The sequence below is a fragment of the Vanacampus margaritifer genome, chromosome 9 (assembly GCF_051991255.1).
Source record: "Vanacampus margaritifer isolate UIUO_Vmar chromosome 9, RoL_Vmar_1.0, whole genome shotgun sequence".
NCBI classification, from domain to species: domain Eukaryota; kingdom Metazoa; phylum Chordata; class Actinopteri; order Syngnathiformes; family Syngnathidae; genus Vanacampus; species Vanacampus margaritifer.
In genome coordinates, this window is record NC_135440.1 from 14,139,373 (window position 1) to 14,165,310 (window position 25,938).

At 38.6% G+C, this 25,938-nt stretch overlaps 3 protein-coding genes across 3 annotated transcripts; 1 reads left to right on the plus strand and 2 right to left on the minus strand.

Moving 5' to 3' along the window:
• Window positions 1-1,408: 1,408 nt before the first annotated feature.
• mrpl13 (mitochondrial ribosomal protein L13) lies at window positions 1,409-10,451 on the minus strand. Its single transcript, XM_077575036.1, has 7 exons — window positions 10,307-10,451; window positions 9,794-9,917; window positions 9,454-9,547; window positions 8,396-8,456; window positions 7,975-8,061; window positions 6,069-6,190; window positions 1,409-1,986 (listed from the first exon to the last, which is right to left on the minus strand). The coding sequence occupies exons 1-7, from the start codon at window positions 10,331-10,333 to the stop codon at window positions 1,962-1,964; spliced, it is 540 nt and encodes a 179-aa protein (XP_077431162.1). The 5' UTR covers window positions 10,334-10,451; the 3' UTR covers window positions 1,409-1,961.
• A 196-nt stretch (window positions 10,452-10,647) lies between these two features.
• On the plus strand, window positions 10,648-13,105 carry dscc1 (DNA replication and sister chromatid cohesion 1). The gene is made up of 9 exons (XM_077576017.1): window positions 10,648-10,986; window positions 11,060-11,228; window positions 11,523-11,657; window positions 11,721-11,811; window positions 11,920-12,058; window positions 12,182-12,234; window positions 12,308-12,462; window positions 12,543-12,691; window positions 12,823-13,105. The coding sequence occupies exons 1-9, from the start codon at window positions 10,817-10,819 to the stop codon at window positions 12,932-12,934; spliced, it is 1,173 nt and encodes a 390-aa protein (XP_077432143.1). The 5' UTR covers window positions 10,648-10,816; the 3' UTR covers window positions 12,935-13,105.
• A 449-nt stretch (window positions 13,106-13,554) lies between these two features.
• Window positions 13,555-24,560, minus strand: LOC144058304 (carboxypeptidase Q-like). Its single transcript, XM_077576695.1, has 11 exons — window positions 24,383-24,560; window positions 23,883-24,012; window positions 22,764-22,973; window positions 21,979-22,095; window positions 21,483-21,690; window positions 21,198-21,405; window positions 18,347-18,458; window positions 17,386-17,477; window positions 16,835-16,930; window positions 16,574-16,679; window positions 13,555-14,809 (listed from the first exon to the last, which is right to left on the minus strand). Exons 1-11 carry the CDS (start codon window positions 24,542-24,544, stop codon window positions 14,649-14,651), a joined length of 1,602 nt encoding a protein of 533 aa, XP_077432821.1. The 5' UTR covers window positions 24,545-24,560; the 3' UTR covers window positions 13,555-14,648.
• Between the last annotated feature and the right edge of the window lie 1,378 nt (window positions 24,561-25,938).

Here is a 25,938-nt window from a genome sequence, read left to right on the forward strand (position 1 = left end):
TCATCATCGATGATGATCATCATCGTCGTCATGAATGTGCTCTTTAGCGTTGGTAAATGCTTTTCGTCTTTGAAAAAAACTGGTCGAGCGTGAGCTGCTTGCAACCGGTCGCCATGTTCTCTTCTCTTCCCTTCCCCAGCCATTGTCCCCTCTAGCTCCGCCTCACGTCTTCTACTGACGCCTACCCAATTTTGTCAAAAGAGAGTCATTGCTGCCATTTAGGGGCCAAAAATAGTCATTAGGCTAACTAGATCTGCTTGAAACTTTCACCACAGCTGGGCAAGGCTTTCCTCCACCCGTTTCCCCAAAAAAAAAAATTTAAAAAATTGGAGAACGTCTTTTAACGTCCTTGGCGGCCCTCCATAGATTTTACTAAACGTCATTTAACGTTTTTGGCAGTCAAAGAGTTAAAGTCAGGATTCTGAGATTAAAGTCAAAATTCTCACTTTTAAGTGAGAATTCTGAGATTAAAGTGAGAATAAAGTCAGAATCCTGCCAAACTTTTTTTTTCTCTCTTCACTGGCCCGAATACTCACAAATGGTAACAAAAAGAGCAAAATACAATTGAACTTCATCTCAGCTCAGACAGCCTTTCTGACAGTTTTTCCACCTATTTTCTGTATGTTTCTGTTTGCTTAAGTCTGAATTTAGGTAGGAAGTGGCCTAAGGTTATATAGAGTTCTTAGGTTGTGTGCCAGCATATTCTTCGTCATTTTGCATCATTTGTAACCATGAAATGTCGTCGTCGAAAACCGCTGACTTCCTATATTAGACAAGTGTGAACACTGGCTAAATCTAAAAGTGATTTCTCTGTACAGTGTTGTGTTTACTTCTTTTCTGCTGAATGCATCGAACCCCTCCCCAAGTTACCTGAACACTGTGGAATTCATACTTGTTGCAATTCTATTGTCACTACTCAGTGTTTGTGTTGCCATAACTTCAACTTGTGCGGCATTGAAGTCTCTTCTTGACTTGATAACCACCATTTTTTGTTTTTTTTGTTACTGTTGTCACTGCTCACTTAACGTGTCTTGAAAGTTGCATTGCACATCTGTAATTGTTTTGTCAATATGCCCTCAAAATATGACATCATCACTAAGAAACATACTTGGACACTAATTCAGCTCTCCATTTGTCACAAAACAATTTGATATTGATCAATCCGAACATCTCCAATCTTGCTGGACATATCGTAGCTGATTATTGTTTTTTTGGCCATTGACTTTCAGAAGGTATCTCAAGGTCGAGTATGTTTGATTCAAATCACATTGTCATACCTTGAAAAGATTGATAAGGGCTTTCCAGATGAGAAAACCAAATAAGTCACTAAACAACTCTTTTCCAATACATCATGTATTGAGTTGATTTACTTCAATTGGGCATCAAACAATAATACAAAATACTAAAATGACAAAGTGAGGCAATTGCTTTAATAAGATACTCGGTCAGCCTGCTGTTGCTGTTGTTTACATTTTGTTATTGTTGAGTCCGGTCTGGTCCAGTTTACAGTCAAAGCAGTTGGGAATTGTTCACAAGCACAAAAATAAAACTTGAGCAGTGAGCCGACCCGCATCTTCTCTGTTGTTGTTTTTTTTCTAACAGAACATGAAACGTGTCTCATCGCATGAATTTTGTTTGCTTTTATAACCAATAAATCTGTAATGAGACAATTGATGTACTTTGTTGTTTGTGAAAGTTACACAGAAATGTTCATACTGTATGTTTAAAAAATAACCCAATAAGAATGTCCCAATTTTTTTTTGTCTATTTTATAACAAACAGAAGACATTGTCAGAAAGAAAAACATTATACTATGAATTGTTTTGGCTTATCTCAAATGGGGGGAGGGGGGGTGTCAAGAATGTATGTGTGGGAGTCAAATAATGTCAACAAGTGTAGCTATTAAACGCAACAGGAGAATTACTTGTAAAACTGCCAACACGTCAGTCACGTCGGCCTTCCTAGTCCATCTTGAAGTCTTCAGGTCTGCGGAGAAGAAGAAGACAAAGACGCATTTCACATTAGAGCACCCGCTGAGGCCACACGTACGAGGAAGTGGAAGGTGATGGATGACAAGTCTCGCAGATTTTTATCCACGTTTGTTTTTGTGTTTTCAAAATGACACCAAGCACAACATCTTTTTTTTTTGTCTTGTTCATCTTTAATTTCAGACGCGAGTCAGATATTATCAGGCGGCGATGTTTTGGTTTAATGGCATCTCTTTCGACTATAGCTCTGTGTTTATGTTGTTTACTTTCTGTCTGAGCTCATGTTTGTGTGTGTCTGCTCCAAGGACCTGAGAGAATATTAACTTTGTGTTAATAAAGGCTAATGATTAAAATTGCCCTCAGTGACTCCAACCACACACACACACACGGTGTAAAATAAACTGAAAAGACTGAGTGAATATTAACAAGGTCCCCTCTCGAACACTTTTAACTTGACCTTGACGACCACACTGCGCAACACTGATTGGCTGAAGATTGGACCGGTAAACAATACCAGCTCGCTCTCATTTGTCACCACGCACGGAAATGGCCGACACTTGAGCAGAGGCCAAACAGGGGCAGGCTTGCGCATAGTGCACTAATCTGCCTGTCAGCTCAGCATGCAAATGTACGAGGTGTTGACCTGCAATTTAAGGTTTGTTACAGCACCGGTCAAAAGTTTTTCACCATGAAACTCAATGGTTTCAAAAGGTCTTATAAATAAATACACACAGTGCTGCAAGTTTGTGAACCTCTTGAGCAATTTGGATTTTCCAATTTTGTTGTTTGATATTTTATATTAAATAACAGGTGTACGTTTATCAATTCAATGCATTGGTTTTTATTATCAATTTTGGAGTCAAAACTAAATTACAAAAAGTTTTTGGTCAATTTGTGTAGGTGCAAAAGTAAGTGAACCCTGAGCTGCATTGCTTAAAACAAGCAGTCAAGTAGGATCAGGTAGGACAAATTGGTTGCTAAACTAACCACTGAAATGGACCAATGAAATGAGAGGTTTAGCAAAGAAATTGTGCATCACTGACTGAAACAGACAAAACCACGTGACTTTAGTCTTACCCAGGTGAACCCATACAGGTCAGTCATGCTGAGAGGAAGAAAAAAAAGTGGGTAGTGACAGCACATCTGTCTGGGGAAAGCTATAAAGTCATCTAAAAAATAATTGAGCTTCATCATTCCACTGTGAAGCAGATCATCTGCAACTAGTGAACACTGAAAATTACTACAATCCAGCCTAGAAGTGGATGACCTTCTAAAATATCAGCAGGAACCACAAGAAAAATCATAATTCAGGTGAAAGCCAACTTGTGCATGACATTGAGGGATTTGCAGATTTATTTTTGCTGCATCTGGGACACATGTGCATGCTTGAAAAGTCAATCGACAAGGCTTTCGTGGAAGGCTTGCTAGGTAGAAGCCTCTGCTCACAAAAAAAGATCAAAGCTACCCATCTCAACTTTGCTAGAGAGTACCTGGACAAACCTGAAGCTTTTTGGAAGTCCCTTCTGTGGACAGATGAGTCGGCAACTAAAACAGTCATGTTTGGTGAAAAGTCAACACTGCATACCAGCAAAAGAACCTTCTCCCTACAGTGAAGCATGGTGGTGAGAATGTTAAGTTCTGGGCTGGCTTTTCCTCCTCAGGACCTGGACAACTCCACATAGTCCAGGCAATCATGAATTCAGAGGAATATTTTGAAATCCTAGATCGTAGCCTGAAGCCGTCCTTTGTGAAGTTACAGCCTGGAAGAAGATGGATCATGCAACCTGACAATAATCCAAAGCATTCCAGCAATACAACCAAGGAATGTCTGAAGAACAACAAGATTCATGTTCTGCATGTGGCCAGTTAAAAGCCTGACTTAAATGATTTCCAAGCCCAGATCTGTTCTCCCCATCATCCCCCTGTCACAGTTAGTCACAGCAGTACCGGTTTGCTCCATGCCTTTCAGACGCCCTGTTAAAAGACGCAAAAGCAGCCATTTCAATTCGTCTGATGTTTGATAAATCAAATTGTGCTTGCTAAATTAATCTATTTGCATATACTCCCCACAGATGGGCAAAATAAATCAGGCAGCCATTTTGCCAATTTGCCAGAGATAACACTGGGTGTGCCCGGTGAGTTGATCAGCTTTCACATCTGTTTGCCTGTTTTTATATAATCAAATCTTCGAAAAATCAGGCCTTTATTTATTAGATGGAATCATGTCGCAGGTCTTTCAAACTGAAACTAAGTTAGGTGGTAAAAAATAGCTAAATTGGTCTACTTTTAAATTCAGGCATTATTCAAGCCTTTACTATTACTGAATTCAGGTGTAAAAAAATTAATTTAAAAAAAAGACCTCTTACGAGGGAGCAGCAGTGTGCTGAGAAGATGAGTTTGCCTGGCCAAAGAACAAGTGTGAAGTTAATGAAGCAGTCGGCTGGCCAATGACCCGACGGCGAGAGGATGTTGACGACGCGCGAGGCCACATGCTGACAACATGATGATTCCGATGATGACAGCAAAGTCGGGCGTCACTGTCATCATCCTGCAAAATCCTCTGACAAGCCATGAATACGATTACGCTGTCCCTCTGACAAAAAGTAGGTTAGGTGAAACGTTTTCGGCCTTTTTTATTCAAAGTTTGTCACAGCAGCTGTCTGAACAAGACCTGAAAAATAACAAGCCACGTCCAGTTCAATCAAATCAGCCACACGGCACAAGTGGAAGTGAAGGGAGGCACGGAATGGAACTCAACCAACAAAGACAGAATAAACAAATGTTGGTAAAAGGATTCCAGCAGCTTGTGACTACAAGCATACACCTCATCAAGAATGAATTGGGGAAAGTCGGGCCAGAGACCAGACCTAATCCAGGGTTATAATCGTAAGTTTTTTTTTTCATTATAGGTTTTGATATTTTGTAATTTAAAATTTTTGAATTCAGTTAGCTTTCTTTCTTTCTTTTTTAAATAGGCGCGATTATTAGTTTCAGTATTAGTTTTAGTTTTTTTTCTTTTTAATATTTCATCAGCTTGTTAAAATAATAACCTAAGTCTTATTTTGACACACAAAAAAAGCCTTGAAAATATTTATTTAATTAGTTATCTTTTTTTTTGTGCCTCCTCAGGATGATGGCCTTCTCTGCTGAAATCAGCAACATACTTAGTTAAACAGATAATTAAATTCTGCCCCAGGAATGAAATTATTAACTCATTGACTCCCAGTCATTTTCACAGAAACAATCCCCTCCGCTCCCGGCTGTTTTACTGGATTTTGAATGATTTATCAAGGCCCACAGAATATTGTGTTCTATTGCTATAAAAACATGGAACCTGCCAAAAGAAAGATTAGAGTCTCCTCTTTCATCAGGACGAATGAGTATATTTCTATCTGTTTCTGTTTTGCAGCAATTGGCATTAGAATATAGCTAAGTTTTATCATTATTCACAAATCTGTTTAAAACACTGGGAGGAGCCTTTTTTTCAACATGGCCCTGGTTGATCTCTTATACTATGCTGCCACCTGCTGGCCGTTTTTGTAATAACTACCATTGCTTAAAGTGTCTTCAGTTTAGAGGCTGCATCAAGCCTTCTGTTTGCTCTAGCATAAAAAAAATGTTTTGGGGACCATGGTAATATTTAAAATAGAATGTATTTTTGCGGTTTTGGGAGCAAATGAGTTAATGATTATAACTAGAATGTGGTTAAATTTTTCATGTTTTCGGAAAAAACATTACTTTGTTCCAAATTGTTGGGACTTTTTGATTTGTGGCGTTCCAGTGTATTTATCTGTTTAGGGTTTTTACGTTGCCACTGAAGACTCTCCTGAGGGCCTGAGTTAGCTCCATTTCTTTATTACACGAGCAGCTGCAGCACTTTCAACCATCTGGAGCTTTCCCTCTACAGCAGCCAAGAGTTTTAAAAGCACCAAGTCAAATGGCCATCAACTCAACATGGCCCCCTTGTCGTCCTTGACCGTTTCCAATATACAAAAACATGAGGCTGTTCAGAGCCAACGTATTTGTCCGCCCCAGCATTCGTCTCACGTTGCTTTCAAGTATGTGTGATTTTCTACATACGGCGTCCAAAGTCTGGGGAAGGCGTTGATCTCCTCTTGCGTGTACTCGCTGAGCTTCTTGGGAATTATTCTGGGCTGAGGCAGCTCCTCCGTCAGGTTGGCTCGGATGTCGTCGGGCAGCTCCTATCAATGGACACACACCGAATGAGAGGCGGCGAGGAGAATGTTGATAAATGAAGGGGTGTGGAAAGAAAATGGAAATACATCATTTATCATGGGGCATATGTTTCGCATCCACCACCCATCTGCAATATAGAAAGACTAAACTAAAAATAAATTTGGCCAAACAGTTTGTTTTCCTTGGTGCCTGTTAAGAAATGGAGGACTGTCAGATAACAAACACCACTTTAAAGGAGAAGTGAAGTCCAAAAATGTATTTCTAATATGTTCTATGCAACTCCCCACTAGTCTAAATGCGGTATTGTGATTAATATTTAGCGCTTGTGGAATATTAATTAAGTAGCAAAATCCGTTTTGTATCACAGGGCGGCCATTTTGTCACTTGCTGTCAACTGAAAATGACACCATATTGCCTTAAGGGCTCTGGTAACGGCCAGTCACGGCTCACCTGTTTTCTGAGTTTGGTCATGTGACATTCACAAGTTGAGATATGATTGGTCATGTCCTTATGGCAATGTGATATCATTTTGAGAATTTTATTGTTGTATGACATTTTGACTATGTAAAAAAAAAAACTGTCAATATTTTTAAATCAATGTTCTTTTAAGCTCTTTGACTGCCAAAAACGTTAAATAACGTTTAGTAAAATCCTATGGAGGAGTGCCAAAGACGTTAAAAGACGTTTGTTTTTTTTTTAAAACAGAGGTGAAACTAACCATTTTCTATTGTTGATTACTGAAAAACTGAATAAGGTAGAAACAAACTTTTTTTCCTGATGAAAGATGAGAGTCCAATCTTTAATTTGGTAGTATGTGTGTTTCCATAGTCCAAACACATAATTTTCTGTGGACCTTGAAAGATCAGTCAAAAATGCTTAAATCGGCTGTCACCCACGGCATCCCTTTTCTGAAAACGTCTGGCAGTCAAAGAGTTAATCACATATTATTAAATTTTTACCTTAAAATGATCCTATGGACAATTATTACGAACGTGCTCGAGCCCTGACTGAAAGTTCTGCGTCTTGCTTAAGAGCACCTCAACAGTTCTGACTCCTCAAGGCACAAATTAGCAAGTGTCCAATAAGCAGCTCTAATTTCCAGACTATTACGCCAATAAGGACACTTTGACATGACATTTTATGCGCACCCCCGAGTCAAGTCCTTACCGACTGAGCTATCGCTGCTTTTTAAACCTTTGCGTGACCTGAAGATATGACTCTCCAAGGCCTCTCTCCACAGGCTTATTAATGACTAAACTCAAGGTGGGTGGAGATAAATATTCATTAAGGGATCCAACAAAGCCAAAGACAAAAATACCACAGCATCAAATAGACACTTGACACGCTACTCGAGGGAATTGCTAGCGTGCCCTACTATGGAAGCTCTTTACTAGTCATTAAAGACACATACAACACAGCAGGGGGTCGGGGTCACTTTTATCATCGTGTGACTTAGGCTGCATAGTCTGCTTTTTTTTTCTTTATTTTTTTTTTATATATAAATGTGATGATGCTTTTATGTTGCCAAACTATCATAATGGGGTTACTGTGAAAATTAAGTTTGACCCATCTAGATACCTGATTGATCATGCCTGTCCTTATACCAAAGTTGCAGACTAATGATGTAAGTAAGCCTAAGTCTATGGCGCCACCTACTGCAGGAGAAGGATATTACAATAAGAAAACCATTTCAACAGGCAGTGAAAATTTAATGTGTAAGAAGGGGCAACACTGAAAAGAAAGAAATTTAAATAAGGTAAAATGTGTTTGAGAGATGATGTGTACGTACGTCTTCAGGAAATATGTGTAAGCGTTGCATCATGGTACGCCTGTGCAGGTTTTTGGGCAACATGCCGTACACGGCTAACTTCACAATCTGGTGGGAGGAGAAATGTTTCAATCCATTTTAACAAAACACTAACGAAGTGTCTTGCAAGAGAAAAAAAAGTGAATAAGTGTCTCTCTCTCTCTCTCTCTCTCTCTCTCTCTCTCTCTCTCTCTCTCTCTCTCTCTCTCTCTCTCTCTCTCTCTCTCTCTCTCTCTCTCTCTCTCTCTCTCTCTCTCTCTCTCTCTCTCTCTCTCTCTCTCTCTCTCTCTCTCTCTCTCTCTCTCTCTCTCTCTCTCTCTCTAAAAATGCAAATATTAGGAAAACAAACAAAGATGTTCAGGAATAAAATGAGCATTTTCAATTGAGTATTTATGGTGCTTACAGCTTTGGGGTCTTTTTGATGGAGCTGAGCAGCAGTGACTTGTTTGAAGCCTCCAGGGTAGCTTTGGAAAAACAAAGAAAACACATCAAGTTGCTTTATGTTGCTTTATGGGCTCTGGGAAAGATGTTTGGTTTTTGCCTGTAATTGTTGGACACAGCAGAAAAATGTTGTGAAACTCTTATCTTCTAGAGCAGCTTTCCCCAAACTTAATCATAAAAAAAAATCTCATGGCACATCACAAACAAAATTGTCACAAAAAGTATACAATGGAGCCCCCGCTATTCGCAGGGGATAGCCCGCCTACAAATTGCAAAAATCCGCGTATAATTGACACCCAATGAGATGCATTAGGGGGGAAAATAATTAATGTTAAAAAAACAAATTATGCAAAAAAAAAAAAAAAAAAAAAACTAAATATTCAATATGCATTTTCAATATGCTAAAATAGGGAGGAGAATGTGTGTGTGTGTGTGGGGGGGGGGGGGGGGGGTAAACAAAACACACACACAAACAAAATATTTTTTTAAATATATTTGTTTGATTGAAAAAAATCTGCAAATATGTTAAATTAATTTTCTTGGCTCAATTTACTCAAAAATTCTCCTTGCTTCTACACTACAGTGAGTATGCCAATATTCTGTTTTCTGAATGGCAATAAAAGGATGCCCCTACTGCCATCTAGTGGAAGAGAATTGAATTGTTCTTCCTGTTGCTATATATCACTGACAGTGTAGCTCGAGGGCCAGAGTCCTAAGTTTTGGTTGGTTCCCTTCTCCAACACGCTTGATTGATGATCAGCTCATCAGCAAAATCTGCATAAGCCTGATAACGATCCTGTTAATTGGAATCAGCTCTGTTGGAGGAGGAAAATCTCTAAAAACTGCAGGACTCCGGCCCTCGAGGACCGGAATTGTGGAATTGCCCACCCCTGGTGTAGCTAAATAAACAAAAACACATCTGGAGTAAATGATAATTGGCATGGCACACTTGATGATCTCAGTGGTTGGGAATCACAATTTAGTGGACCTTTCTAAAGGAGATGCTTTAAATCCACTCACCCAGTGTGTGACGAGTAGACTTTCTGCTCCCATTTGTTACCAGAGAAGGCAATGTGTTTACTGTTTATTACCACTACATGGTCACCACAGTCACCTGCATATAGAAGACACATTTAGGTCAAAGGTCAGCACAACAATATGATAACAGGTACAAACATAATAGATGTGTTATTTACTACTATCACAAAGGATGGTTGATTATACATATTCAGAATAGTCATCAGTGATCCAATATTATTTTATTATTATTTTACTTGCAGTTTAACCATAATATAAATTATTGCCATACGAATGTGTTAATAAGGATTGCGTGTGTGTGTGTGTGTTTGTAACAACTTACTGAGTGCATGGTAAATCGGTTTGTGTTTCCCTTGTAGCCTGATTGAGCACATGGTGGCTATTTTGCCAGGAGGCTGTAATCTGGCATCGATCAGGAACCACGAGCGAGCAAAGGTGGCCCATTGCTAAAAAGATGGAGGGGAATTTAACCAACACGCACCATTATGTCAAAGTGAAATATGGACTAGATTCACAAAGTGACACATTCATCTTCCGAATGAAACCACCAGTGTAACAAAACAAATCTAAAGTGAGTAACTATTAATACTGAATGTGCATAATACAAAATAGAGCATTACACAATTAACCTATCCAACAAGTGAACAGAACCATGTTTTATATGTGAAAACACAGACAACTATCTAGTACATATTGTTATTTATGTGAATGCACATAGTTAGCAAGATAGCTGACAGCATGAGCAGTCTATAAAACCGCACAGCACGAAAAGCATGACATAGATATAAAATACGCAAAAAGCCAAACGATAATACTTTCATTAAAAAAACAGTACCTGGGCAGATCTAGAGAAACTTGACATTTTGATAACACTAGAAGTGCATCCTCGTATCGTTTTAATTTGACCCTCAACGTGAGTGAAGGTGTGGTAAGGCTATTTAGTCGTCTGAAACAGTGTTTGAATAGAGAGTTCTGCATGAAATGTATGCACTACATTCTGTTTCTGTATAAACGCAATATTTCTCCCTCGTTTTTTTATGTATGATAATTAGGAGAGTTAAATAGTGACAAATACAGTATAGAGAAAAGCCACTTAAGCATCGAGGAATGTTTTTGGTCAAAGGGTTACGTTCGCGCGAAAATACAGTTTCTACACGGGTTTATTTTGACCTCACACACAGTTCAGCTTCCTTCCCGCGACAAAAAGAGGGCGCGTAATTTTGATGACAAGCCAACGCAACACTTAATTTTCTTAAAAACACGCATTAAGAGGAAATTTTTCTCTTTTGATTCACCAACGTGCTCAAATTTTATCTGGATTTATTCAATCGGCGGTCTGTTCAATATGAGAACTTTGGAGGAAGTTCAGGCGACGCTTGAGATCGCCAAGCTGAAAGAGGAAGATCTGCAGAAAACAATTCACTGTTTGTCCCTGGGAGAGAACGTCTCGTCTGCAGATTACTGTCTGATGGAGCTGGACGACATCCTGTGCAAACACATAGAAGCGGGTAACAGGTCGGAACAATTTTTGAATTGTTTACTTTATGGTTTGTATCTGTAGACCTGACTGATGTGTGATCTTTGGCAGACTGGTGATCAGAGGGGACAAAAATGAACACGCCGTGCTGTGTAGCGGTGACAAAACTTACGATTTGAAGATTGCAGACACGTCCAACCTGCTGCTCTTTTTGCCGGGATGCAAAACACCCGAGCAGCTCACGAGCAGCCAGGAGAGCACACATCTCGTTCACGCTCAGGTACGTAAATGAGTTTTGAAATGTAATTGCATTTCCGTCAGTGGGGGGCCTTTACGACCACCAAGGCCTTCTTTACTGACCTATATCTACAATCTTGAAAATGATCTTATTGACTTGCCTTGTAAATTCCACGAAAAGTGTATAGTGTTCCACCCTTTTAATGTGCTGTATATCAACTAGGTTTCATTCATATAATACTATACTTGATAACAAAAAAAGAAAGAAAATGCAATTAAGCTTAACAAGATCATGCAACTCAGCGTTCGACTCAAGTCCGTCTGTCTCTCTTTGCAGGTCTGGGGCTTTTGCAACAGCTACTGGGAAGTGAAGATACAGCGTCCTAAAGTGAAGAAGCTGCTGAGAGTCTTAAGGGAGAACCCATATCAAGGACCTGTCCTAGCAGGACAGCAGGAGAATACTGAAAACACGGTAACATGTTGGACTTTATATCCTTTAAGCACTGGATATCTTATAAACATCCTTCTTCTGTAGTACACTATGGATGATTTGCTGGAGACGATTCAAGCCAGTGAAGAAGAGCTCAAGAACCACTTGAAGGCCATCCATGCCTGTCAGATAAATGGTAAGAGATATTAACACTGTTAAATGGATGGATCACTGTGTCAGTATTCTATTCATCAACACTGAACAATATTAAAGACTTTTAGCGTGTGTGTTTTCTTTGGTTTAGGCTGCTGGCGTGTTCTCGACTCTGACTATGAGATGAAATTGCTCGGTCATGTGACTCAGCTGGTGGACTCCGAGTCATGGTCTTGCAACAAGGTTCCACTTCAAAGCTGTCTGGAGGAGTTAGGCCCACTCGAGCCCAGGTTAGTGCAAACAACCGTAAGTGCAGACAAAGTGCTGTACATTAAGTCCAAATCGAACCTAAAACATATTATAGAACATATTAACAAACAAAAAGACTTACTAGATCATAATGTCTTTGATAGAGAGATGATTGAGCACTGGTTAAACTGCTACGGGACACGCTACATCCAAAATGGTGAGTAACACATTTGCACAATCTGTTAAGAATTGGGAAATAGAGTTTCACATATCCACTTGCCTCCCGACAGACGATGTGTTCTACGCGCTGGACGAGGCTAAAGTTTGTCGGGCCACTGCGCTCATGTTGCTAAAGAACGCCATCAAATTCAACCTGAGGGAGTTTCAGGAGGTGTGGCAACAGAGCGTACCAGATGGCATGAGCTCTAGTCTGGACCAGCTCAAGGTTTGGATCTAATCATCACATTTTCATCGTAAATAAGAAATCAATAGTGGAGTATAATGAGACTGTTGTACTTTCTCTAGAGTGTCGCTCTGGTGGACCGCACCTCCCGCCCTGAGACCATCTGTCTTCTGCAGGTAGAAGATCTCCCAGAGGATACACTGGAGCGCTTCAATCATCTTTTCACAATGCGAGAGAAATGGACAGAAGAGGATATTACGCCATATATAGTGTGGGTGTCATCTCTTTTTCCAAGTAGAGATGTTTTAGTTGCCACATGTAAAATGTTCAACAAATTGTGTTTGTTACTTTCTTTTATACCCCTATCACATGACTAATGTTGTCGTTCTGCCTGCTTTCCAGGGACCTGTGCGGCGAGAAACAGACAACGGGAGCACTATTGACCAAATACGCCCGATCTTCGATGCAAAATGGCATCAAGGTGTTCAACTCTAGAAGGCCTATTGCAACTTGAACATCATTCTCATACCAAGTTCCATCATTTCTATATTATAAGACATGTTTATAATGTTTGATACTGAATTTTGGAATTTATCCTGCAAACTTTTGCGGTATTCTGATTACAGTACTTGAGTTTTAATTGTTTGTATAAGTTCATTTTAATAAAAAGCATTTGTTGTTATGACTTCTTGGCTTTTCTCATTTATTTCCCTCAAAATCAGAAAGAGTGGTCACTTAAAGGGATGCTTGATCCATTGAGCAATTTTCAGCCGTAAAAAGACAATACTTTGTGTGATCTGATAACTTCATAATTTTTCATGAACAATTTATGCATTTAAAAACGATTTTTTCCTTTTGCTGTCGACTGTCTGACATTACGTGTGCTGAGGAAGCAGGCAACGACCAATCATGGCTCACCTCTTTTATGGGTTTGAGCCATGATTGGTCGTTACCCTAATTAATTTATTAATTGTACAAGAAAAATAATAAAGTTATCAAATTCATTCTCGACAAAATATTAACTTTTTTTTCCAGAAAATGGCTCAATGAGTCAAGTATTCCTTTAATTCCGCTATTTAGGTGGCTGTCCACAAGGTGGCGACATGTATTGAAAAATCAAGTGTTGACTGTGAATGTGGTAGAAGTGAGTACTTTATTTGAACATGTTAACACTCAGATTTATAATATAATAAAGTGTAACATATTGATATTTATGTTTCCAACCTTGTTAATTCAATATTTTTTTATCATTTACAGAGGATTAGCAGTAACATAATTCAAGTTAAGTTCACCAACTGTTGTGTCATACGTTTTTGTTTTTTTAAAATCAAACTGTTAGCCCATCACATTAATCAGCACCCAAGAAGTTTTTTTTTGTTTGTTTAGTTTCACAAAGGTCAGTGACCCCTTGTGTACAATATTACTACAGTGTATACATAACAGTATCACTTTAATAAACCTGTAAGATTAAATAATAGTGATTCTCTGTTAAGAACAAAAATAAAACAAAAAAAAGCATTAATGAGTCAAAGAAAGTTAATACAAAACCATAATTGCAACAAAAAAAAGTGACTTGTAAAAGTGAATCCATCTCCATGACGTGTTGTGTTTGTGCGCATGTGGCTGTGCCATCATGCTGAAACATTCAGCCTGTTTCTCAACTCACATAATCGTGCGTGTGTGAATCAGCCCGTGAGTTCGCCAGACAAAAAGTGACTTAAGGCCTGTTACAAGTTACAACAACATCCAGTGCACACTCACAGTTTCCAAAAATGACTTTTGTCTACACTGCTTGACATCACTGATGGGAATGATGACTAAGAAATAGATTGGGCAATTGTGTTTATGGAGCCTCCCGTGGTAACAAAACATTTTTAATAATTATGAACACTTGGCCAATTTTCTTTTCCTGCCGTTATATTCCTCATTTTCTATCAGTTTGATCGTGTCTTAGCTAATTTCACTGATCACCGCTTTCATCACACAAAATTGTGAATACACCCATTCAAAGCAATGGCAGTTTATTCATTATATTAAAACAATAAAAGTATTATTTGCAAAATCTTACAGGACACATTTAAAACCGGTGATTAAATAAAAGTTGTCAACAAACTGAAAGGTTAAAAAAAATAAAAGTATAAAAATAGTTTTCCCTTATTCTTGTCTCATTTTGTTCTGTGTGCAATGTCACTTTTCGGTCAGGCTTTACATGCTACTCCTCCAAACAACTACTTCGGCAGCATGTCCTCGAGGTCTGCTACCACGTAAGCCACCACGGCCCACAAAGCCGAGCAGAGGTTCATGTCTCGAGGGTCTTGGACTATCATGGTATCGGCTTCTGTATGGTGGAACCAAAAATATCGGCTGTCGGCCACATGGAGGCTGGCACCTGGACGACGGGGAACACATACAGGAGTTAGTGATGACTGAAAAAGGAAAAGGGAAAAATGCAGTTTTTAAATGTTGATGTGGGCTATACTCCACAGCAATAACTGTTTTTGAATAACTGTTTATTTTGTTTGTTTGTTTTCTGAAATGCTGTGTTACATTTACGCCAAAAGTAACGAGACACAAAACTTCCAAAAAAGTTCAACTTTCATCTAGTCAATCTATAGAATATTCTCCCTCTAGAGGTAATCGCAAATTTTCCCTCTGGGGGTAATAAGGCATGGGTGTGGTCAGTGTGAATTAATGCAGTTTTCCCCAAAAAGGTGTCTTATTCATAAGGGGAAGTTACTTTTCCATTCAGAACCAGGAAACTTTGGATATTTTTTCCACTTTAGTAAATAAAATCACCATTTAAAAAACTAAGTTTTGTTTACTTGGATTATCTTTGTCTGATTGTTACATTTGTTTGATGAACTCAAACATTGAAGTTTGGGAAAAAAATATATAATAAATTTGAGGCACTTTATCTAAAATCTCCATTCGCTTACTGATTGTCATTTTAAATGTATTTAACACAGAATCAAATTGCCACATCATGCATAAACAAATTCATTACCACATGATGAAATGAGGGCAAAGAGTGACCGGCCCAGTACAAATGGTGTTGAAACATCTGTACTCTTGTGTCTGCGTTTCTGCACTGGGACCCTCAACCTCTCCCCAAGACAACGACTGCTAAATGAAATTGAACTGCTTTATACTGAGAATTCTTTATATTTTGTGTCAAATGAATATTACGGTATCCACCTCTTTGATCAAATGGTGTCGTTTGAAACCTTCCCACCCCCTCTTATAAGTCCCCTTCAGCAATAAATTAAAAACCCTCATCAGCTCTCTCACAAGGAATTCTTGAATGGTGATCATCAATTGGATCCATGAAACACCACCAGCTGTACTGATTATTACCACTGTTTAAAAGTGACTAATTGCCATTAGAGGGCTGTGGCTGCATGTCAGACTACCCCTAAATGGTTGCATTTTGATCCTAAATTTGAGACAGTGTGAGTACCGGTACTTTTTTTTTAAAAATAATGTCTTTTTGTTGTTGTTGCTGACAAACTTTGGCACACTACAATGTGAATTGAAAACACGCATCAGAAATACAGTAAAAAAAAAGGAAGAAACGTTTACTTTGCAAATCAATTTTAAGTGTGTGCTGCTCAATGTTCTTCCAGCACCCCAAAAGTTTTAAATAACAAACTATTGTGCTCCTAATAAAACAACTTTTTAGACCACATATTGTGACATTAAATAATATATAATAATTATTGATAATGGATCCTTTGGGACGAGGCAGAGGAAGTGAATCTCTGTGTTCAGCATTTTCAAAAATAGTAGTAAGGTATTCCGTCAGACCGCAGAAATTAGGACACAATACTTCCCATTTCCCCTTGTGGTGAGAAACATCCCACCAGTGACGAGCAGTGATGCTCATGACTGGTGAGGCATTGACTCCAAACCCAACCCAAAATAGAAGCAAATTCAGCTATTTTATCAAATTTAATGATAAAATCATTGCCATTATTGGATTGAAAAAGAAAAACAACATAAATCACAGATAACTAAAATAGAAAATAATCATTATTAGGGTTTTTGTTTAGTTTAGTTATTTCACTCTTCAGATGCAGGAGAGGGGACAGGGAGGCTCTGCCTCGCCTGCCTCCCCCCCGACTACACACCCCTGCATCCTGCTGTGTAAACTGACCTGGTACTCCAGCCTGCATCCAAGGCGAGATGTCCGTACCCTCCCCATGTGTCTCCAATTTGGTCGTATTGAGAGGCGCTAACAGTTTGACTACCTTCTCCATCACCTATTGGTACACACATGGACATGGTCTCCTCAGCTCTTCACACTACCATTGAATGCAACTGGCAGGTAGAAAACTACAGAGGTTCATGCTTGAGTTTTTTTGTAGGGTATAATTACAATATATCGTATTAATAAAAATGTTTATGCGGTGCAAACCTTTTGTGCTGCCACGCTGCCAGTAAACTGCAGGGCCACTGGGCTGAATGTCCCCATGTCGGACTCCATGACCATATCAAAGTTGGACAGATTCACCTGGATGGAAGAGGAAGTTGAAAGCAGAAAAGAAACAGTGTAGTGGCAAATCTTAATTTAAAATTAAGTATCCAAACTTCAGGAATCACAAAATGGTTTGGGAAATGACATTCACATATTTTCAAACCACAACATATTGTATATACTTTTTATTCTTCCCAACAAGTGCGCCATAAGAGATGATCTGGTGTGCTTTGGGATACTATAGAAATCTCATTTAATTAGTCAGAAAATTATTTTATTAATTAATGTACAGTGTATCTTTGTTTCTGTAGTTATAGCAGCAATTCTGCATTTATGTTGCATGCAAGGGCTGATATGAGACGACTTAAACCAGAGCAGGATAGCAGAACTAAGGACCAATTGTACAGATGCTTTACTGATTTCTATACTTCTGCTCTCTTTCAATCCAAAGTGTCATATTTTCTATTCAGAACGGCAGCGACCTAAGAGACCTTATGAAGATTGTAGTACTGCTGCGCTCCGACGCCGCCCTGCTCTTCACCCGTCCAAAGCACTGTGCGCATTGTCCTCCTTGGACGTAAACCTGGAAATGGACAAGGGGACACATTAAGAATCACGTAAATGTGTACCACTTCGCGACAAACGTATCATTGTAAACTGACATGCTAACGTTACATTAAAAATGAGTGTGTTAACATGTTAGCTATTTGTTACTTTAAGCTCTACTATTTCACCCCTTTACTGAATTATAACTTATAGCACACCATTATTATGTTTTTTTTAGTTGTCATGTAAGTTTCAGCAAGCAAAATAGTGAGCTAACGCTAAGCTGTTTAACTAATTACACAAATAATTTATAATGTCATTTGAAACCTATTAATTAACGCTTCACAAGGGAAAGAAGCACCCCTAAATTAAATGCATATATTAATACAGCATTAATAGACAGACAGATCATGTAAAAGTTCTGCATCTACTGAGCGTGTGGTTCGATATAAAAGTTAAAATTGATACTAAATGCTTACATACCTTCATAAAATAGTTTATTATAAATACATTTTGATTAGTTTTACCAGCGAGCTAGCTAAGGTGCAGACCAATAGTTTGGGTAGTTGAATGTCATGGTTGGTGAGTTAGCTCAAATTTGAGTACAAAAAGGTGAAGTCCAAATCAGCAAGTTCCTCATTCCTGTTCAAAATGGTGAAATTTTGTGAATTTACTAACGTTTTTAGAATTTTTTGAAATAAGATAGTTGTGTTGTTTTTATGACCTGTGGTCTAATCAATAATAATAATAATAATAATAATAATAATAATAATATTTTAGTTTCTGTCCAAATGTATGTGATATGAGATGTTCGTGCAAGTAGTGGAAGTACTGCATGTACGCTACTTATTTACAGTAAGAGAACTAAATCATAAGTAATTATTTACTCGTCTGGCTTGGCTCTACCTAGCTGTTTTATGAGTGACAGGGCTTCCCAGGAAACCATGGCTCCGCCCCCATCATCCATGGCACCCTGGCCCACATCCCAACTGTCCAGATGACCACTCAATAGGACAACCTAGCACAAATATGTCAAAGAGATTAAATCCGTGCATCCTTTTGGAAGGAAAGCAGAGGTACAAACACAATTTCCAGTAATGTTACATGAAGTTGACTTCGTGTCAGCGCGAAGAACGGGACAATGTGCGGACAAACAAAAGTGTGGACCATGACCCTGAAACATTGACCCAACAAAATAGGAACGGAGACCTTGTTTCATAACCAAAAACCAAACAAACTAAATAGCCCTATGGTGTTCATCTTGTCTTCCTTTTTTAAAAAGAAAATAACTAAATACTGTATTGAATCTCAGAGGTCAAACAAATATATTGTTTTATTCCACTTGAAAATACTGGAAATTGAAATAATTCCTTCTACGGGTAATTTGTCATGATCATAAAACTTTTATCAAATGCGTAGGAAACCCACAAGTTATCAATATAGGATTTTTTTGGGTTTTACCTGTATTACAGTGTTAAATGTACAACATGCTGATTCGGCAGTATCGACTAACACCACTGCTGAAATGTTCAGCTGTTAAAATAAGTTGGCAACGGAAGCGCTTACCCACATCATTTACTTTATAAGGATATATTTAAAAAAAAAAAAAAAGCCATTTATAGCCAGCCCAAGACTTCAATGAATCATACCTCTTTCGAGGTTTTACACAAATTTGGGGTGGATGGGAGAAGTTGTGCGAGCCAACCATTACAAACAACAACGACAAAAAGAGGCACAAACCTGAGAATACGACCCTATTAGAGTAAGATGTTATTTTGACTCATCATGAGACTCAGCATTGTTTCAGTGTTATATGACGCCTACTGTATTTTGTGTTATTAATTTAGTGGCATTTATTTCATTTAGTTATTTACTTATTCACTTACCATAACATTCTGGGCTCTATCATACCCATGTATGAGGTACAATGTTTTTGAACCGTAAACTGAGCGGGCGTCGGCTTTACTGTCTCTATTTTGTCAATCATTAAAAGCTGATGCACAACCATTTCGCAATCACAGAATATTAATGACTCAGCCGTTGTGCTTTCGACTGGCATTCAACCCAGATCTGGATGTATTATGTTTCATGGCAAGGCATGATTCAACATGCAATATACACTCACCAGACTCTTCATATAAAATATAGAAGCAGTGTCAAACGGTTTGCTTTTTACAAAGGTCATAATACTTAGAAATTTGGATAGAAGCAACTTATCTGTTTATCAAGTTGTACCCGTTTTACTCTGTGAGCAGGTATGTGTCATCGCAAACGATTTGGACATGACACTTCACAGTGCATGTTGGCTCAAGTCGTGGTATGTGATATATGATAAAGTTATGATAAAGCAAGGCCACATTTTATATCTGACCACATACCAGATCCCTTTATGATAAAGTAAACATTTTTGGGAGGATAGAATTACATTACTGACATATTCATTCACATCCCATGTAAAATAAAATCTATTCCCAGTAGTCAGCTGATAAATTATATTAAGAGATTGCCATTTTCAGCAGACTTCCTGTTCTTTAGAAATGGGACGAAGCTGCGGGGAGTTATGACGAACACAGCAAAGGCAGTGTATTCATAAAAAACATAATCTCATAAGGGAACTTAAAAAGAAATTGTCCCACAATCCACCAATTCAGTAAATCCGGTCAAATTTTTTTGCGTAATCCTACCGAAACGCAGACATACAGAAAAGACAAACACCTCCATGAGGTAGTAATAAGTAACACGTGTGCTGATTCGTTCTCACAGTGCTGTGATTCCAAAGAAATCTACAAACACCAATTCCATTGAACTTGTGACATTGTGTAAAATGTAAATAAAAAGAGAATACATGATTTGCAAATCAAATCAAAATTTCAACCTATATTCAGACAAGACATTACAAACTGGTGAACTTTGTTTTTTGTTTGTGCAAATATTGACTCATTTTAAATTTGATTCCTAAAAAGATGAAACATTTACCATTGTGTTACATCACCGTTCCTTCTAACAACACTCAATTAGCATTTGCTAACTGAGCACACAAATTGTATAAGTTTTGCAGGTAGAATTATTTCCCATTCTTGCTTGATGTACAACTTATATTGCTCAACAGTCCGGGTGCTCCGCTGTCATATTTTGTGCTTCACGTGCCACACATTTTAAATAGGAGACAGGTCTGGACTGCTGGCAGGCCAGTATTGTACTTGCAATGTTTTACTATGAAGCCACAATGTTATATAATATGTGTAGAAAGAGGAAAGCAGACTTCCAAACACAATGTGAAATGTGGACTCATCACCCCAGCACACTTTTTCCACATTGTGTCAAACTGAGAAAAGATTTAGAGGGGAGGAAAAAAACAATAATGTTCATCAGTTTGAACATTAAATATCTTGTGTTGGTGGAGTATTCCATTGAATATAGATTGAAAAGGATTTGTAAATCGTATTCTGTTTTTATTTTTGTTAAACGCAACGTCCCAACCTAATTGGAATTATGGTTTGTATTTCATGCATGAACCTAATTTCATCTAACTGTGTTTCTTGTTAGCTGCGGGGATAAAAAGTACAGTACATAGTCAACCAGATGATCTCACATAATTCCTCCCACATGTGGCCACAAAACATCGGGAATTAATTATCGAAGTGACATATTCTTTTGAATGTGCCACCCAAGTATATTCAACATTTAGAATACGAGAATGCCTTTTCACACATTTACTGTAAACAAACATGGCAGACAGCAGAAAGGTAAGTGCTACCTGCTCGGGGTGCTGCCAGCCTTTTATCTCAGCTACTGTGTTAAAGGAGTCGGCATCTGGGAGCGTCTTGGCGGCCATTGTGAGTCTGACGGTGATCCGCTGTCCCCTCTGCGTTATTCGCCACATCAGCTCCGCATCCTCAATGGTGATGCACGCCGTAGGGATGCGCTTCACGCCATCCTGGTAGTCTTGCCAACCTGTGTGAGGACTAAAGAGTAGAAGCCGGGATCGATTTCAAATGTGCTTGATAGAAGAGACAAAGCAAATCTACAGCTAGATGGGCACCTATTAATTGAGAAAGGAGTAATGGATCGAATGAGTGTGGCCACAGCTCCAAATTTCGACGCCTCCGAGGCGCCGAACGCACGGTATGCCACTGTCACGCCGTAGCTGACAAATGGCTGGTTGAAGACCACAATCTTTCCTGTGGCTTCGCTGGCTCTGCGCTTCAGTTCCTCAAAAGAACCAACGACCATGACCTCCGCCTCAATGCCTTTAGACAGGGAGGAAAAAGAAGGGAAAATTAGACATGTTTAAAATGCGCCGAGAGGTTTATATCAAAGATCTATCCATTGAAAGCTAAATAGGTGGATACCTTATAATTAGGACCCTGTTTTCTATAATAGAGTATAGCCAAACACTAGTTATTTAGAAGTTTTTTTTTTATTAAATCCCCAATCCAGCAATGAATTAGAGCAGAGGCCACTATTAGAGTAAATACTGTACAAAAATTTAATCACTTTCATAATATTTATAATTATTTTTATTCAGTATGGCTGACCTTCAGGTGGCGTCCCTACACTGCTCCCCAGACCCAGTATCGCCAGATTCTTGGTCCTTGGCGACGTCATCACTGCACTCTCCTTTCCTCTAACCCAGTGCGGGATTTTGACTGGTTCTGGTGACAAAGAACCAAAGACAGACGCATAAAAAAAAAAAATCCATATCTTCATTTCCAGACAGAAACATGAGATGGAAAGCTAAGATTCTCCCTTGCATTCTTAAAGGGGAAGTAAAAAAAATTATAATTTTTTTAATATTGACAATAATATGTTCTATACAGCCCCACTAGTTAATATTGTGTTAGTGGAATATGAGTTAAGCAGCAAAAACTAGCAGTTTTTATCAATATTAGGCGGCCATTTTGCCACTTGCTGTCGAGTGAAAATTACATCGCAGTTGCTAACAACCAATCACAGTTCAGCTTCAGAAAATAGGCGAGCTGTGATTGATCATTGAGCTAAGCCATGAGCAACTGTGATGTCATCTTCAGTCGACAGCAAGTGGCAAAATGGCCGCCCCCTGAGATTGATAAAAACAGCTAGATTTTGCTTCACAACCTACATTCCACAAATGTAATATTAATCTGAATGTCACGTTTACACTAGTCAGGTCACATATAACATATTATTGTCAAGAAATGTTTAACGTTGACTTGCCCTTTAAGTCCTATATAACTAGTTGAACCTCTCTCAAAGCAGAACATTTTAAAAGGCTATAAAGGCGGCTGCCAGCAAGCATGTGATGTTCAATCATTCAGATGAACATTAACACAGGTTTACTCACCCAGATGGACGTCCAAACCATCCAGCATCATAGCTTTGTACATATATTTGATAGCCATCTCCAAGTTGAGCGAGCCACTGACGCGGTTCCCGATGGTGTCAGTAAAGTCGGCGAGGCGTCGGTAAGAGCGGTTCCGTGCAGGTCCAAACACAGCCAGGTCGATGATCTGTTTGGCCACATCTGCGTAGCCTGCAACCTCCGCTGCCACGTCTTGAGATTGCATATTAATACACACAACAGTTGTAGGTTTAGACCATCACTTGTGATTCCATTAAAGCACAGGTGTCGAAAATAAGGCCCAGGGGCCGGATCCGACCCGAAACATAATTTTATGTGGCCCACAAAAGCCAATAATGTGCTTTTATTTCACGCTTTTGGCAAAAATATGTCCTGTAGTGAGATGTATTTCAATCATATTTTTCACAATAATTACAGTAGTAGTTAAACTATTTTCCATGACTTTTGATTTCAAAACTAGTTATAGTAATAATTGTTTGTGTATATGTAATAATGCTGTATGATGAGGAAAACTGGGTCATACTCAGTATCACTACAAAGTGTTTTTATTTTCCTCTTCAGAATCACTCAGTCATCACAAAAATGTAGCAGAATAATGATAATAATTTTATAACATTTTTTTCATTGGTTATGCAAGGTTTTGACGTCCCACACACTGCTCTGTTAAATAGTGTGTAATACATGGTGTGTAAATTCTATTTTTCATTATCATAGTGAACAATTTGCATGTGCCCCGGAAATTGCCATCCACCTTTTGAATATGGGGACAGAGACTATCTGATGTTTTCAGTGGCATTATGACCAGTATTTGTTTTTCTTCAGTGAAGGTGAAACAGTGGACAGTTGCAAAAATAAATATTTACACTTGTGTTTTGTAATTTTCATCACATTATGTGTGCAGTGGGATGTTGTCAAGCTTAGCATGGCCACTCTGGCCATCAAGTGTGAAATAAACTACCAACTAAATCACTTATCCGCGTACTTCTGAATATTTATATTTGTTAAATTTGTACTATGGGAGAGAACAGCATAATTTTCCGTCCTTAAAATAAACTTTAGGCCTAATTAAATAGATAACTTTTAAAAGAGGGTTTGTGGTACCTTTCCGAGCATTACTGTTGAATTCATTTCTAACTATTGTTGAGTTTTGGGGTCGGCCTTCCAGGGATTTCAGCATGAAGATACCCACAAGGATGGAGAAGAGGAGAGACACTTTACCACCTCGTGCCATCTGAGGAAAGACAATTTTCCACAATGTAATATTAGCTATCAAAATCAAATATGCGCACCGATTTATCGAAATGGATTCATGGTGCATTAAATCTAATTCTTGTATGCTAAAGGAACTTCCTCTTACTGACAAGTTTAATGTTTCACTTTCACTGAGAAGACAAACGAAAGTTACAAAACAACGACTAAATCCCACTTGTTATTAATGCAAACAAATAATCTGATAAATTAAATATTTGTGAGAGTACAGCCAGATAGTTCAAATTCACAAAAGTAAACGAATGAATAGAAGACGGCGAGGTAACAAACCGGAAAAATTGACTAACAACCGTGATCATATTTGATTTACAAACTGAGTGAAAAACACTAACCCCGCAGGCCATGATAGCAGCCTTGTCACTTGTGTTTTGGGGGAATGCCTCCGTCTTGATAGTGACCCCAAAGATGAAAGAAATTATGTAAATAACCTGAGGATTGTTCGATCGTGCAGTAAGGGCTAGCATATTTAGCGGCAGCGGCATGTGTCGTGGCATCCGCGACGTCACTTCTGTTTATGCTGCGGCACAAGCGACATCACTTCCACGTATGCCACGGCATTAAATACGTCACTTCCGCTTATGCCGGGGCATCAGCAACTGCCTTTGCAGCAGTTTCGCGGTACTGAAATCTATTGATCGTGGTAAGGGGTGCCCGAGTCTCACTCAAGGTCTTATTACTCTAATTCCTAAGCCTATAACGGACTTGCTTTACATTGACAAATGATTGTAAAATAATACCTTTATTGCTGGCCAGAAGAATTAAAGATATTTTAAGTAATATTATAGATGAGACGCAGCCATGATTCATGACAGATAGACATACTGCTAATAATATTAAACTTGTCTTGGATATTTTAGACTATTCGGACCTCATAGTTGACGATTCTTATTGGGGATTTTATTATGAAAAGCAAAAAAGGATGTATATTTTATTATAAACTTGTTGATCATCTTAGCTAAATTCTACCTCCACAAATGCAAATACAGCAACCAAAAACCAAATTGTAAACACTTTCATAATGATACTATTTCTTATATAAAATTGATTAGTAGCTCACTTAACAAAAAGGTTTTAAAAATGAGCAGTATTTGTACAACTTATAAATTATTTGAATGCACGTAACCTATGTATGTACCCCCTGGCATGTGTTTGTTTAATTGTATACAATTTTCTTCTTATACTTGTTCTTTTGAATATGGTTAATAAAGGAAACAGATTATATTTTCATTCTTATGTGTTTACGAACTGCATGTTTTTTTGTCAATTTACTAAACATTTTCTTATTTTCACGGACTTGCACTGGGAGGCACACAGTCAACCCCGTAATCGGGGTAATAAACACATTTTATTGCTGGCTTTTAGCTTGACACGAATGTCGACATTGGTCTGGCATGTGATAGTGTATACTGTTTGTATGTTATTAATTTAATGTCTAATTGTTTTGTTTTTACTCCATGTAGGCTACAGCAGTTTCCATGCAGCGATACAAAAAAAAAAAAGTTCTAGAAATAATGTTGAGGGTTTTTTTTTTTTTTTTTTTTTGGTGCACTCACACATATATGGTCTCACAGGCGGGACGCGAACTCACACCAACCTGCACCGAAGGCAAGTAACGGTAACCACCACCCCAACCGCGCACTCCTGCTCATTGGCGGGAGGGCGTCTTGGCTATCTCAAATGCTTCGGACACAGACAGACACTACTCACTCGCAGCCTCGCACCCGTCGACGGGAACGCGCAACCGAGGGGTACAAAGGCAGAAGCGCAAGTACCGGGACTCAAGTCACAAACCGAAACCGGAAACAAAGTTGATGGGTGAAAACCCGGAAGTCCCGCCTCCTCCGTGGCATATAGTCCATAGGATGTTGGAGTTTGAATTAATAAAGAA